The sequence below is a fragment of the Phoenix dactylifera genome, unplaced genomic scaffold (genome assembly GCF_009389715.1).
Source record: "Phoenix dactylifera cultivar Barhee BC4 unplaced genomic scaffold, palm_55x_up_171113_PBpolish2nd_filt_p 001333F, whole genome shotgun sequence".
NCBI classification, from domain to species: Eukaryota; Viridiplantae; Streptophyta; class Magnoliopsida; order Arecales; family Arecaceae; genus Phoenix; species Phoenix dactylifera.
Genome location: NW_024068663.1, coordinates 13,292 through 30,277, shown reverse-complemented (window position 1 = coordinate 30,277; position 16,986 = coordinate 13,292). Strand labels below are relative to the sequence as shown.

The window sequence follows — 16,986 nt, the reverse complement described above, 5'->3', positions numbered from 1 at the left end:
CAAGAAATTCCAAATCCCCAAATATTGCTTTCGCCATGCAGATATTATAAGGTTGTAATGCATATGACAGTGAACAAAATGCAAATATTGTCCAAACTAAGGTACGCCATACCGGCCTGAATCGGATAATATACGGCATACCGTACCATACCAGTTCGGTACCGATATCTGGTATGGATGGTGTACGTCGCTCAGTAAGCCAAAAAAATTTCATACCGTACCATACCGACACTCTGCTAGTGTGGCACTGGTATAGAGTTCGGTACCGAGACAGTGAATCTTGGTCCAAACTATTGTAGTTCAATGATAAATGTAAAAGAACATGAGTTCTTGAAACATTTTCGACAAAAAACAACTAAATAATATATGAGAATAATTAGTTGTACAATTGTTCCTTATTATTGAAAAGCATAACTATAAAGGAACCTAATTCATCACAAAAGGAACACATTGTGCAAAATCATTTCAAGTCAAAACAAAGAACAAACACTAAGAAGCAGAGGAAATGAACTATACATTTAAATTTGGAGAATTTGTTAAAAAGGGTCTAGCAAAAATAAACATCTACATTTGAAAGATGTTCTAATAACCTCCATTTAGCAAGTGAAACCTGGATTTACCATTATTTTCATTTCTAACAACAATAGTTTTCATGACAGAAGCTTAAATCCCTGGCTCAGGTTAGTGTTGGGTAAACAAGCTCAAATTCTAAATAGTAAGGCAATAGAGTTGCCTGTAAAGCAGCTTCATGTGTTGCAGCCCTTTGATTGAAAATGTCCAGGATGAGAGCAGTTCGATCACATACCCGTACATCCCCACCAAATACCTTCTCCAAGTTACGCAGTTGTCTGCATGTCAACATTCCAAATGTAACCAGGATTAAAGCTCTAATTCAATTTCACATACATCAAAAACCACTTCTGTGAAAAGGATGATAAAAGGAATATATATATGAAAGTAAGAGAAATTAATATGAGCATATTTATTGTAGAAATATAGTTAGTGGAGATTTCTAGACATACTTGCAGAACTTTCTTCAGCATCACTTTAAGAATAATAAAGAATGCATGAACCATGCAAAATATATCGTCTTAAATCAACAAAATTGACAAAAACAAGCAGCATTAGGGATCCAAGCACATGGAAATTAAGTGGGAACAAAACTTGATACAACATATATGCTAGTTGGCGAAGATCTTTTAAATCATAATAAAAAGTGCAAATTAGTTTCATTAGTATGTAAATTGTAAATATATTATATGAAATGTGAAAGTAAATTGTAAATATATTATATGAAATGTGTATGTAAATTGTAAATATATTATATGAAATGTGTACGTAAATTGTAAATATATTATATCAAATGTGACTTGGTGGAGATCAAAATAGAAGAAAAGAGATATAGGGAAATGGGAAATCCCATGGTTAAACCGTAGGGATGTAGAACAGAGTTTCAATTGATTATGCATGCTTTCCCTCGAGTTTCTCTGCTCCCAAACAGAGGTCTGGATCTAAGATTGCTTTACATCTATAAAATTGGCCCACACCTTTCATATAAACAGATAAGCCAAACTATAGATTTAATGCAACCAAACTTCCTTAAGGCAACCTTACATTTTTACATGCTTAATTATTCAAAGAAAAATGTCTCAAAAGATTTGTACTGTATGAAAGTAGGATCTTTCCTTATTTATCCTATAGCCAATGCTTTTCCTTTAAATCCAAATTTTTCACCCATTGGCATTGTTTGGATAAAAATCACAAGGCCTTTAGGCCACCAATTTAATATTTCCCACCTGGCCTACAGCCTGATTTAGAGTTTATGGTCCCATAATCTGATCGTGATTCGCAAGCACACTTACAATTTTCCCTATGCTAAGGTAAGGGGATGATAGGGTGAGCCCTAGTGATTAATGAAACAAGAAATGAAGACAACACAATAAATCAAGACATTCAAAAAAAAAAAAAAAGTGATTATATGGAAGCAATCAATTTAGCATCTCTTTCCATCATATGGATATTCCATGCTTTAATATTTCAGTAGCAGCCTTCAGATATTTTTATGCATATCACAAGCACCAATGTGGCTAACTTACATCTCCAGTTTGGCCAGCAAAAAAGAAACAAATTAAGAATCTCAAAAGGAATGTTAGATTCCTAATGTTCCAGATTATGCAACAGATTTTGTAAGAAACTAAAATCTGGTATGCCCAAGGGCAGCCAGAAGTCCTATTTGATGCAGTGCAGCTAAGTTAGAATCAGATTCTATCCAAATGACGCAGGATGGATGGCCTAGTGCAAGCTTCAGAATTACCTAGCAGAAGACTAAAGCAAGCTTCACAACAAAAGTAAATCTAAACCTAACTTTTGAAGCAACTATCAATTTAGAAACTAAAGGTTACAGATCTAGATTCTAAGAAAGAAACTGCAAGAAGGGATACCTAGTAGCTTTCTTGTCCTGCTACCAAGACAGCCTTATTGTTGCCAACGACTCCACCAACTTTCTAGTGCTTGCTTGATTTTTCTTTTTGAAGTCTCTTGATTTAATCAACAAAGGAAGGCAATTAGTTAAATATAAACTTATGACAATATCTTTTGCTCTCTATTACTCCTGATTTTACACTAACCTAAACTTCACCTAGGTAATTTATGAGACTATATGTCCTGCCAGAGGAGTTTAAATGAAATTCCTAGTTTATTTTGACTAAAATCTATTTATAATTTTAACCAGGTTCAGAACATTGAAACATACAGGATTTCAAATAATGAATTTTAATTATTTGTAATTCTATATCTAATTGTCACTTGCAATATTATTCAGTTTTAACTCATCAAAAAATTAATTATATCTAATACCTAATTGCATTTCAATTTCTAATTACAAACATTGTAGTAAATTTATTTTTTGACTCCAAGTTGTGTGGTTATGTGATCAACATGCATGTCATTCACTTTAGAATCCTCCGAAAGCCATGACTAGGATACTTGAATCGGTAGTCCTGCCTTATTTCTTGCAAAAACATAGCACCAAGACTATAAGACATGATGGAAAAGGAAGTTGCTGGTCATATATATGGTCCTATTTACAAGAACCAGCCTCTAAGCAGGGTCCTAACTCGCTAACAAAATATTTGAAATGTTTCTATCATATGTTCCAGCAAAGAAGGGAATTAAGATATTCAATATACAACCAAGAATTTCCATAATAAGGAACCAACAAAAAAAACGAGATTAAAGTTCACCATGTAACCAAACACAGCTGAGGGAGTTCTTTTAGTTCCTAGCCATAATAACAAAAACTAAAAACTAGGATTGGCGATTTGGATGACACAGAAGTAGTCATCCGCTAAAAAATTTATCCTGCACACTAGGTTCTTTTTTACTTTATTTTCCCCTTTTTCCATTGTATGTTCTACTCTAAGAAAATCCAAAGCCAGATAATTACGTTTGTAGATTAGGAATTGATCCATGTGAGCAATGAGGAAAAGCATCAAAGTTTTCTTACATAGACACTTCATAATCATAGCCATATAATCATCAAGCCTTATCCCAACTATTTGTGGTCAGCATTGTGGATCCTTATTTGCCAAGAATTCCTATTTAGGGTCTAATCTTTTCCTTCAAGAAAACAACCTGAACCTAAGCAACACTTGCTCATTTGTCACCACAAACAGGATATGCTGTGTAGCATCACTTACAACATATAACCTAGCTAACCCTTGCTCATTTGTTACTATAACTAGGTCATATCTTGGCACACCATTCACAGTCAATGACCTCGACAACCCTTGCTCACTTCTCACCATAATCAGATTAGGTCGTGGCATGTCATACAAAATAAGAGACACCCTAACATTCTGGATCAATTTCATCATAATTTGACAAGTTTTGACGATCGACTGTCAACCTATCATCAACCCTCCACCTTTCTCATCTAGGCTAGGGACCAACCATGGTAGTGTTCAAGAGACACTTCATGTAATATAAAATTATATAGAGATGTAGTAAATATTTTAATTTTCTTCTCTTCTTATCCAAACTAGTTGGTGTGAATTATTAGATTAGCATAATACCTCTGCTGTATTAAGTTTAACATCTGACAGAAGGCAGATTTCTGTCTAATTTATGATAGATGCCTTATGTTTATTTACTTCAGAACTTTATTTTTTGTTGTTTAAATTCCTTGAGCTGAAACTCAAACAAAGACAAGGTTCTTCTAGCCTTAAAAATCAAAATTTCAAGGTTGAGTCAAGCAAAGATTAGCATAAGATGCTTTTAAAATCTTGCTTTGTATGTTTCCAACTTTAATGGTGGAGAATAAACAATTTTTCCACTAAAGACTATTCCTAAGCACTATTAGGCAGCAATATTGTTCTGTTCGAGAATTAATTCGGCCCTGGTATGGGACAAACTAACCCAGTCTGCCTAGAATGGCTCAATATAGGGTTGGTTAAGCAGTTGGAGCTCAATTGGGCGATATGTACCCCAATTGGGACCTCTAGGTGTTGCTTTAGGGACTAGAAAGCATGTAGGGAACTGATCATTTTTTCTTTCAATCTTGATCTAGCCAAAAAGTCCCAGGTTGATTGAAATTAGTTACAAATCTTATCCAAGAGTCTTAAGTGTGGAGACCCAATTGGCATGTATTAGTCCTACATGAGTTATGCACTAGATAGATCTTGGGTATTTATACAAAGCCTACAAATACCTTATGGCTAGCCTTTTTGGACAAGGTCTTGGGTCGTTACAAATGGTATCAAAATGAACCTGACTCCTAACCCATGTGGACTAAGGGATATTGTATCATGGGCCCTTTTAGAGCTAACCATGGACTTTTATATTTGATTGTATTTGATTGGATTTGGACATGACAAGAATAACAGGGCTTGAACAGGGAGAGTGTGCAAGGACCTGCGTAGGCATGTATTTAGTCTCATATTGATTATTCTTTAAGTAAATCTTGGTTACTTATGCAGGGCCGAGGAGTCCAAATAATACCTCATAGCTGGCCTTTTTGGGTGAGGTCCTAGGTTGTTGCATCAAGACCATTAGGATCTAGGTGTCATGGGCTACAAGATTTATATTTTCATTAGTTTTGAGCCAAATTTTAAATCTTGGACTTAGAAATACTATCCAATTTCAGTCACTTCACTAGTTGTTTATCTCTAATTTAGTCCTAGATGTTAAGAAGGTTATGCGAATTGGCTTGAAAAGAGTCCCTTAACAACCTGCATGGTAAAGGTAATGACTAGCCAAGATATACATAATGAATTATAACCAGCTTAGAAACATGGTATTTCGTTGGTTTCTAAGTCAACATTATGTTATTTCAAGTGCAAGGTATGCATATCTACCATCAATCGCACCCACAGTTTTCGTTGCTCTAATCATATTTAGTTATCAACCACATCTATTTCTTTTCACTTTTACTTTAAAATCTGAACTCATTTTCTGTTACTTACAGCAATAAATTTTAATTTATGAGATCATAACTAGATCTTGTTGTTTTCCAAAGTTAATCTTAGTAGTCCTCTTTATATAACAAATAATTACTATTTTATAACTTCCTTATAGTGTGTTCGTAAGCAGGTTCAGGGAACTGGGCAGGGTCTTCAATACGACTACTGAACAACCCCACCCCCTCAGTTCCAAAACAAAGTGTAATATCAGGCCACTTCATTATAACTAAGGAGCAAGGAAGTTTGCAAGCTGTGCATAGACCCTTTCTGCCATCCCCCCTTCTCTATCTTGCCTCAATCTTTACCCACTTTTCTTTTTCCTTCATTTTGATACCACTATATATCTCTCTTTCACTAGATCTTCAGTTCTGGAAAAGACTAGGAACACAATATGCATAAGAACTTTGAAGTCTTCAAGAGATATGACATGTTCTGTGCCAGCAGCATAATTGGGTGATTATACATTAGCATAATCTTCTAGATAAATCTAATAGGATTGCAAGTGTTATGTTAACCAAGTAGCTCGTTGAAAAATACAACATTAGAACTGCATGTAGAAATAGAACATAATGTATAAATACAAATTAGTTACAGAGGCAACTGACCCGGCAGACAACTCATCATCAAAAATTACAGTCTCGACATTGAGAGCATGAACTGCACTCTTGATTTCAGCAACCTTGCCAGAACCAATATAAGTCCTTAGGTTTGGAGAAGCAAGCCTACATATTTTAAGAGTTCAAACCATAATATTACTATATCTATCAACATTTGCAGTACCATATCAAGATACACTATAAAACTGAACAATATACAGATTAAGCAAACAAACAAAATCAAGAACAAATCTCTGCCAATGTTAGAAGAATATATTCCGAAATCATTTCAACTTTTAATTTATAAGATAGCAAAACCTTAAAACATTGAATTATCATAATCACCAGTTCACCACTCAGGCCATTTGCACAACTCAAGGTTGAGAAAACTCCATGTAAGAGGATAGAGTAGATTTAATGAAAAATTGTCAAGAAGAAGTCGACATGCTGGAAATGATGCTGAATTCGTAGCAAAGGCAAAATTGAGCATGAGAGTTTAAGCTGGTAGGGTAATCTATATTCTTGCTTGAAGTTTAAGCTCATTCCTTGACCTGCCAAAATTCCTCTAGATTTGAAAGAGACTATATGAAGGTGTAACATGATGATTTTGGACATAAAACCTGCTGTCCTCAGTAGCACAAAGAAGCTAAAAGCCAAATGAAAAGTGCAGCCCATGATAACATGAATACGATAATTAATCAAAATAGGAAAGCATAAGCATGTTTCTACTCCATTGATAAAGTAATGTATAATGAAGCAAATTTAAAAGAAAATAATTTTCTTTTCCAAACTAAATGATAAATGATAGAAAGAAGTTTTATTTCATTGAGGACAAAAAGGATCTCATCTACATCTTCCTCCCCTCAAAATTTTGATTCCTACAATCAAGTTTCAGTTCCATGAAGTTCAAGCCCTTCTCCTTCAAAACTTAGTGAATCATGATCTGCCGTGCCGACCGGTACGGGTCGGTACGGACTGGTATGTACCGGTACCGGATGGAACCAGTACGGTACAACTATATTTTTCGGTTCCGACTATTCGCAACCCGTACCGGCCGGTACCGGCCCGTACCGAACGATCCGTACCGATCTTAAATTTTTTTTGGCTTTTGGCCCGAACCGGTTCGGTTCGGTATGGTATCGGTACCGTACTAGTACCGATGCCCACCGATACGTCGGTACAGCGGACCTTGAATAAGTGAATACTTATAATTAATCATTTACAATCAATGGTCTATCATCAAGAATTAACAAAATGGGGCCTATTAGACATATGTCAATTCATACATGATTGGCATAGATAGGACTTGGATCTAACTTTTGGCATGTGTTAAAACCCAGATGTTCATTAATTTTTCATTAACCTCATAGTTATGTACCCCCACCAATGAAACAGATAATTGCCAAAAAGGGAGGGCAAACTAAGCTGCCTTAACAAGGGTTGATTGCTAAATTATAAATGGCCTTATGCCCTTTGTCATCATCAAAAATTCAGGGCATCAATAGAAGTGCTTAGACATTGTAGACTGGGATCCAAGTGGATCAGGCTGGATTGGAGATTGGTCCCGGGTGGCCAAGGGACCTCATGGTGCATATATGTTATGAAGGCCAAATATACAGGTGCATATTGGGTTAGTATTTTTAAATATTTCAAATAAATAAAATACATTATTTTTATGAATGATAGCAATATTAATCATTATAATAATATCTAACAATTAGTTCCAACTATTTAGCCCTTAAATCTAAATAGCAATAATTATAGCATAACTAGCATTTGACATTATTAACATACATATACCCATACCATCTAAAACCAATATTTAATCCAATCATCTACTTGAATTGCTGCATTCGCATGGGCTTGCATGAGAGTAAGCCACATACATGATTGCACAAAGCTAAAAGGGCTGCATATGTGATCGCAGAAAGATAAGCAACAAAAGCAGCTAGACAATGTTAATCCTGACACATGCATCTATATATTGCTAAGTAAACCATCTTTTTCAGCCCATTTGCAGCCTCATGCACCATATTTTGAAACATTTGGCATATCAAAAATCCAATCCATATCTAAATCAGGTTAAAAAATTGAATCCAAGCCTAACAGGTTACTCAGGTTAAATGAAGTGAAAAATAAACCAAACACAAAGCACAGAAACATATATGAACTGGTTGGTTAAGTATATAAAAACATAGTAAAAAGCCTATCTCCCTATAGTCCAACATCATATGCTCAATATGGACAATATAGTCCAGCACATAAAAAGCTTGTGTAAGAAAATAATAACTAAACAGTATGTGCACATTATCAACAACCCATTTTACCATGATCTACCGAACCGGGCCGAACCGTCCGGTTCGGGTAGTACCAAGCCGACCCGGTGCAAAATCAGGTCGGTTTGCCTTGTTTATTCGGTTCCAACCCTGAACCAGTCGGAACCAGTACCAAACCGACTGGACCTGCTGGAAAGGGGCCGAACCGGTCAGAACCGGTGCGAACCGGCCAGAACCGGTGCGAACCGGCCTAGAACCCGCCGGAACTGTTTAAAACCGGTCGGTTTCACTCCAACTCGGTGCGAACCTGTTCACATCAAGTCGACTCGGTTCTGAACCGGGTTGACTGTTTTGGATAGTCTAATGTCCAATAATTGTTGTTGGAAAGTGCTTCGGGCCGTGGACAGCGAGAGATACCCTTAGTTGGACTTCTTATATTACATGATGGAGAGGGCAAAGACTCAGATCATCAAGGCAAATCTGACACATGCCCAAGAGTACATTGGCATCATTGAGCGGCGGTGTAATTACCAGATGGGTAGGAACTTGCATCTAGCAGGTAAGCAAGAACATTAAAAATTAGACTGCATCTATACTTGTATAATTTTATTAAGACAATAACGAACTCTATGTACAGCATACTACCTGAACCCTCAGTTCTAATACAGTGCATATGGAATCATTATAGATAATGAACTTCTGGCCGCTCTGCATAATGTGATTTACAAGATGGTGCCAGATCCAGAAGTTCTGACTCTATGTCTAGAAGATGTAAGTTAACTTAAATGATATGTGCAAGTTAATTAGTATATTCTATTATTAACATAGCACAACGTGGTTCTTTTTCACAGACCAAAATATTTAGAAAGGGCAACGATAGCTTTTAACTCTCGGCAGTTGTCGTAAGTAAAAAAGTATGAATTCAAGTATGTTATATATCAGGACATTTACCGAACATTAGATGGTTACTAATATGGTACTATCTTATATGTAATTTTTTTTTAATATTTTAATAGCTGAATGGTGGATTCATGTTGCATTGTCCGCAAAAAATATTAAGCAGCTAGCTATCCAGATCCTCTTCCAGACGGTCTTCTCGAGTGGCTATGAGTGTAACTGGTCCACCTCGCCCTCATCCACAGCAAGCAAAGAAACCATCTGACATAGAAGCACCTCAACGACCTTGTATATATTCACTACAATCTGAGGTTAAGGCTGAAGTGCATTCAGAAAAAAGTGCAGCTAAGTACGCAGATCCGATCCATAGTGCTTTCGTTGATGTAAGGATGGTCCTATAATCGGATGGCTTGTGGGCCAGCAGCAGGAGCCGGAACTTGATGAGCGAGGATCGCCTCCACGACTGGCCAGTTTCGTAGCCAGTGAGGCTAGGGTCGATGAAGGACAATAGGCTAAGCACAATATTTAAGACTGCAAATGGGTCGGGTTGACCAGTGATCCGACCCATTTTAGAGGACCCGGAGAGCCAGGTCAGGTTCTAAAATTAGACCCGTTCCATTTTTCGGGTCGAATCTAGGTTTACTGAACCTCGATTCGACCTGGACCCGACCTAACTCATTTTTTGGATCAATTTTGGATCGTTTACCCTACGACCTGATCTAACCCTACCCGAACCTGGATTATCCATTTGGGCCCGTAAGCCTACAGGCCACAGCCGCAGGAAAAATCGCTTAATCACTTGATTCACTTCATCACTTCGACAATTCGACTCCGTGAGGGCTGAGGCCCAATCGCTCCACTCTTCATTGCTTCAAGCTTCAAGCTAGACAGTTACGTGCATATTAATATAACCCAGATGAACAAAAGATTGGGTCGGTTAGGTAAGCCTTACCCCTCTCTATCTTGGCTGCAATAAAGTGCGCTGTTTTGGCCTCCTATCCCAATTCCCAATAAAATAAAATAACTTCTTAGTCCCCATCCTATCCTCCAATTGATATCGCAACTCAAAAGATAGCATGGCTTCTTCCTTCCTCTCCTTATCCCTTCTTCGCCCTCTCCCCTCTTCATTCTCACCTAAAAGCCTCTCCCACCCCCACCTCGTCCTCCGTCGCCGACTGCACCAAGCCATCACCGCCCAGGCCAAGAACAGCAACTCCGGCACCGATCCCGCCGATCGCCTAATCGCCGTCGCCTGCTACCTCTACCCATTCCTTGATGGCATCCAGTATAACCGCTACGTCCTGGCCCCAGTTTCCAACATTCTAGGTCCTCCTCCAGCCCCTCCCTACCATCCGCCTCTTTCGCTCCTCCCCCCTCAATGGCTTCCTCCTCTTCCTCACCCTCTACTTCATCTTCGTCTGCAGATCGTCCACCTTTAGCCACTACATCCGCATCAATACCATGCAGGCCATCGTCCTCGATGTCCTCCTCATCTTCCCTAATCTCCTCGAGCGCACCTTCAACCTGCGGGAAGGCCTCAGCTTTGAGCTCCTTCAGAGCGTCGACAAAATTGTCTTCTTCTTTCTCCTAGTTTTCTTGGTCTACGGACTAACTTTCTGCCTCCTGGGACACCTCCCCAGGTTGTCAATCGTTGCTGAGGCTGCCGAACAAGAGGTCATGTGAGTTTCCCGCTGCTCTTCTCTCTTCTAGTTGTTTCGGTTAGGAAAGATTCGATCTTTTACCTTTCTTTGGACCTCTAATTAGTAGCTTGGGTCAATACTTGATACTGGTGGAAAATTCAAGGGAGAGGAATTGAATTTTGCCTCTTGATGAACATGGACCCATTGTTTTTGCTTGGGTCACTGCCCGAACCCAGACCCGAACCAGATCCGACCCGGACCCGAACCCAAACCGGACCCAAATTTTTTTGGGTCGGGTCCAGGTTATATATGGACTCGACCTGATCTGAATGACCCATTGGGTCAAAAATTGTAGCCGTGGATCCGACCCGACCTGACTCGATCTTCTATTAGGTTGGGTCTGGATCCAAAATTAGGACCTGAACAAGAAACCGGATTGGGTCGGAGTCAACTCATGACATGACCTGATCCGACCCATTTGCACTTCTAGCAATATTTCATGCATCCTTCTAGCTGATTAGCCACAATCACAGAGGAGTTGTCACCACATGACTTCTTGTCCGAGACATCCTTTCAGAGATATGATCCAGAGATGCTTAGATGAGGCCCTACACTATCCGGTCAACTCGGTTAGGGGGCAGCATATATCCTCCTAGCATAGCCAGGCAGAGAGAAGTACGAAAGATAAGAAGGCAGCTTTCCAGCATACCAAAAACGTAAAACAAAAGGCATCTGCAACCCCATTGGAGAGTGTCGAGAAGGAGTCGGTTCACTCAGATTCAGAGACTAGGAGCAGCAGTTTTGGTGGTCATGGATCTGCTTATTATAAAGAAAGTGGAGGACAAGAGACTACCATTTATGAGAAACAGTGGTACGATGGTCTTCAATTCACCGGTAAGTCAGTTTATGCATGCTACACAGGACAGAAACCACGGTGCACGATCTGATAGGGTCTACGAGAATACGACTACATATAGAAGACGAACTTTTCGAGATCATTCAGGTGGACATGATGTAGCTGCAGATAACCTCGTATATGGAGTAGGATCTATAGAAATATCAGGTTCCGAGTCGTATACTAGATCCTATTATCCGCAGTCACAGACAGCTTATGACCCATATGGATACGAATAGGGATATAGTACATTTGAGGCATCTTTCAATGGTTACTATCCTACGCAACCAGAGCATCTCACAAGTCGAATTTTGTTGCCAGCATATTTGGATGGGCCTCTCCATAATAATATTATCAGCCAGAGGACACCTCTCAGAGCTAGAGCTTCAGCAAGAGATCTGAGAGTGCTTATAACCCGGCGCACATTTCTTATAGGATGAACGTACAAGATTACAGTGTCACTTAGTTAGACGGATGGATTGATGTGCCTCCTGACTATACTTATGATCTGAATATCTACAAGAGCCATTGCCACTCGATCTAATTTTAGATATCGGTATGTATGTTGTTTTTTAAATATATGTAATTGATTGTATTATTTTATAATTTTTATGTCACTACTAAATTTTAAGATATTTTATGTTGTTCCTTGTAGCATACAACATCTCACTAATTATTTTATAATTTGTATCATTTTATAATAATAAGATGCATCATTTAGGTTAAACTAGAATCATAGAAACATCAAAAAGCATCAAAAAAAATACTATAAAAATATCAAATTAGACTTAAAATTATTGAAAATGATCAAAAAGAATGATTATCAATTAAATATTCTTGAAAACTCCAAAAAAAGGGGCGCGCCGGCTTGGCGTGCCGGTCCATGAACCGGCACGCCTCACCTATACCGGTTCGGTACATTACCGAACCAATACCGGGTGCCGATTGGTACGGATCTCGGTACCAATTCGGCGGATATGATTTGATTCACAATCACATGTAACTTCAAATCAACATCAGAATTCATGCTTACCTACAAAAAAATACCAACATGAGCAAAACAATTTCTTAAACTCATGGAGGGTGGTGAAATATATGTACTGATAGTTTTGGGTCAGTTCATGTTGGTTTGAGTTTGGATGGAGGTACTTTGTGATCCACTTCCACTCCATATTTATGAGGGTCATATGTTTAATTCAAGCCTAATTTACATAAAATAAATTTAGATTCGACAAGGTTTTTTTATTTCAGGTCTGTTCCGGATCAGAAGCTAGTCAGTAGAATCCACTTTCAGCCCTAACTGTAAATTGTCAATGGTTGCTCAATGCACAGCAGTGGAGAAATATGAGTATTCTGAATGCTTGAGCAGAAAACATGAAACAATTATTGCAAATGTTGTTTAGAAAAGTGACAATTTATGGATGACTGATTAGTGGAATTTCCACATAATATTGCATGTTTTTTCACAAAATAGCAATGTTTTCTGCAAATGGCTGATATGTTAGAACTTAGAAGTGCTCAATGTAATACTTAGAATTCAAAAGCTGAGGGATTCATTGTATTACTGAATTATTATAGCAATGAAAAGTGAAGGGGCCATTACTAGTATCAGCTAGCATCAGCTAAGTCAATGACATATACCTCTAGGTTGTGAAACTTATCATTGAAATGCAAGGCAAGCTTAGAGCAAGCATATCGATAGCCAAAAGGAACAATGTTTACTGGAGAGAACTTACTTTTGGTAAGTAGAACCAACAACTAGAAGTCCAGCAGTATCAGCTAATTGTGCAAGCTCCTCAAGTGATTCTTCAATACCAAAGGTATCCCCTTTACTACCTTTACATTCAACTCCAACAAGGTATGCTTTTTCTTCAAAGACCTAGAATTTGAACATGTTCTTTATTACATTCAATATTACTGAGAGAGAGAGAGAGACAATCGTATACAATAAGATGTTTCAAGAAATGATATATAATCGGAAATGTTGATTCAGTCTCTACTTCAGAAAAACATTTCAAATATGAAAAAACAATTTTAAGATATCCAATAATATTCAAGGAAACTCTTATTATTAATAAAATGAAATATGAGAAGCAAGTTCATAATAGCAACTCGAGCTCATGGCAGTATTTTTTTTTCAACTTACTTTAATTAGACCATAGTGTTAAGAAGAGAAACTCAAATATAATAGAGCATCTAGAGATATTTCAAATGTTTGCATATCTAATAGCACAAGGATGATGATCCAACAACAGCATTGCTTTTGCATGAGGCTTGCCTCTCACCTTTTTTAAGTTATTCAAGATTCCCATTGAGACTGAACTTTCCCTGTGATAGAACCCTCCAAGGGTTCGATCCAAGCTTCCAAACAGAAAGAGAATTGAGATTGAATGCCTCAGCAGGGAGCAGGCTCTCTCATCTTATACAGATAAACCTTGCAGCTAGCCCTTAGGGATAAACCTTCAAGTTCATGTATACAACTTGGTATTCTAGGTAAGTTTCCTTCTTCCAAGGTCCGTTTTTCACCATTCATTGTTCCTAATATAGTATGCAATAATCATTAGAAAGCTCTAGTCCCCATAAGCCACTCTGAGATGAATGAAGAATTGTCAAAGCCTGTTTGGAGTACGTGCATGGCAGTTGGAAGGAAGTTCCACCCAATAGTGGTTGAAGGGAATAAGTTTGGAGTGATACATAGACATACATGAACAAGAATCATCACATATGGACAGCCAAGCCTGTTCCAACAATGAGCAAGGTCTTGCTACTTTAAAAGAAGGATTAGCTTGAGGTAACATTTGGACAGATATCTCCATGGACTTCATCGACAGATGGCCCAAATCATATGAAAAGAGCTGATTTACATTGTGGTGGATCGCTTATCCAAGTATACGCATGTTATAACCTTATCTCACCCCGACATAGCATCATAATTTTTTTATTGATCATGTCCTTAAGTTGCATAGGAAGTCTTCATCAATTTTATGCAACAGCGATGTTGTTTTTACTAGCAGATTTGTGGAAGGAGTTTTTCCATCTAAGGCACCCACCTCAACATGAGCTTAGTATACCACCCACAAATCAGTGGCCAATCAAAGGCGGTGAACCATTGCTTAGAAACATATCTTTGCTGCTTTGTTAGTTTACAACCCAAACAATAGGTTAAATGGCTTTGATGGGCTGAATGGTGGTATAAGACCAGAATTCATACTTCAACCAAAATGACGAATTATGAAGCAGTTTATGGTAAACCTCCATCTATAGTTATTCCTTATATACCAGGAGCTACTAATATTTGTCTTGTATATGATAATTAAAGAAGCAAGAATCCTATTCTTGCCTTGTTTAAGGAGAACCATTTGGCTGCTCAAAATCTAACAAAAGGACAAGACAATGAGCATCACAATGAACGACAATTTGAAGCAGGAGACACGGTCTAGCTAGGGTTACAACCATATCATCAATAACCAGTTGCAGTAAGACCATCAATGAAGCTATCTCCCTGCTTCCATTGACCCTATCATATTTTTGAGAGAATTGATCTAGTGACTTACAAGTTAGAGCTACCTCCAGAGTGTAAGATACACTCCGTTTTCCACATCTCCAAACTCAAGAAAAAGAATTAGTGGAAAACATCATGGCCACTGTTGATTTGCCAAGTATGAATCATAGAGGAAGGGTTATAAGTGCAATTTTGGACAGGATGGTGAAAAACACTAATTCTAAGTAAGCACTAAAATCTTCGATTTTCCCTAAGTATCATTTTTCCACAAAATAGCACATAAGTCCTAGCCAGTTAATCATATTGATAACCTCTAGTAAGAAGTTAATAAATGATGGAAAGCCATACGACACTTTCTAATAATGCAAGCTTTCTTTTGTTCTCTTTTTCATCCACTTCCAAGGGAAATACGAAGCAAGGACCCTAGGCAAACATCAAAGCGTTCTTCCTCTCTCATGCAGACATAATCTCCTCGTTTGCTAATCTATCATACAGGATTCAGCGCAGATCCCCTATATGCATGAATTTCAGTATTCCATTATACATGTTAGTGAATTTTTTTGAATCATTAAACAAGAAAAAGAAGTTCCAGAAAATTATGCAAGAAACCTGGAAACATTTAGCGGACTTTTAATTAATTAACTAACCAGATACCAGTACTATGACGCTGAGGCGTATGGCAAAAAAACAATCAGAAGGACCACCATTGCTTTTAATCGCAATCAAGAAATCATAGAAATTGATATGGCAACCAGAATTCCGATAAGAATAGTTCCAGTGACCGAACCCACCTCCCTGCCATTGCGCAGCTTGTACCTATCGTATCGGCTGTCACTTTCCTCGGGCCTCTTCTTCTTTTTCCTGCTAGAAACCTTTGGCGGCGAATCTAAACCGTCCTCTTTGGTCTCCAGAGGAAATCCATTAACCCCGAGCTCGCTGCCTCCTTCTGTGACTTCCTCCGTAGCGCCGGTCTCCACCTCCACCTCTTTGGATTCGGCTCGTCCATCGGGCCAAGGATATCTTAATCCGAGGAAGGTAGAGATGAGAGAGGGGTTTGACCGGGTGGTGGAGTGGTCTGAGAGGAGGCGAAGCGGTTACGGAAGGGAGGACAGAGACGAAGAAGGCTCTCATGGCTGCAGTTTTTGCCCGAGGGTTTCGTTAGAAAGATAGGCGTCCATGTAAGAGTACAACGGATTCCTCGCACCTTCCGGCCATCCCATTCTCACCGCTATTTTCTTTTATATTTTAAAATAAAATCTCCATATAACAAGCATAATATCCGGGCATCCACGCAATGCACAGAAGCAAGGTAACAGAGAATCTTATCTGAATTATAAATATCATTAATGAATATTTGACTAAAAACAAAAAACCTTTTACCTTTTGTATAAATTTGCAAATATTCACTATATGCCTAAATGTTGTAATATTAATCTTATATTTTTTGGATTGTTGCAATATTGCCCATTCTCCTTCCAAGCTCGATGATGCTTGCTTGTCAGCTAAGTGAATGTAGTTCACTAGAAATGCCTACTTGTTAGCTAACATAGAGAAAAGTATTTACTTATCAGTTAATATGGAGATAATTAGGTAATGATTGGATCTATCATCATCATCACCTCTATGAACAAAATGTATCTTTAAAACATAACCCTAACTTTGTCCTCTCCCCCCAACCCTCCTCCCTAAGACAGCCACACAACCTTTATCGGCGACCCCTC

At 38.2% G+C, this 16,986-nt stretch overlaps 1 protein-coding gene across 1 annotated transcript in view; it reads right to left on the bottom strand.

The window, feature by feature from the left end:
- LOC120108439 (GTPase HflX-like) overlaps positions 1-16,359 on the bottom strand; it is a gene marked incomplete at its 5' end in the record, with an annotated part of 48,924 nt that extends 32,565 nt beyond the window's left edge. The window contains 4 exons of the mRNA XM_039122048.1: positions 734-848; positions 6,065-6,181; positions 13,500-13,642; positions 16,057-16,359. Coding sequence (XP_038977976.1) covers positions 734-848; positions 6,065-6,181; positions 13,500-13,642; positions 16,057-16,359 — 678 coding nt within the window. The remainder of the gene's footprint in view (positions 1-733; positions 849-6,064; positions 6,182-13,499; positions 13,643-16,056) is intronic.
- Between the last annotated feature and the right edge of the window lie 627 nt (positions 16,360-16,986).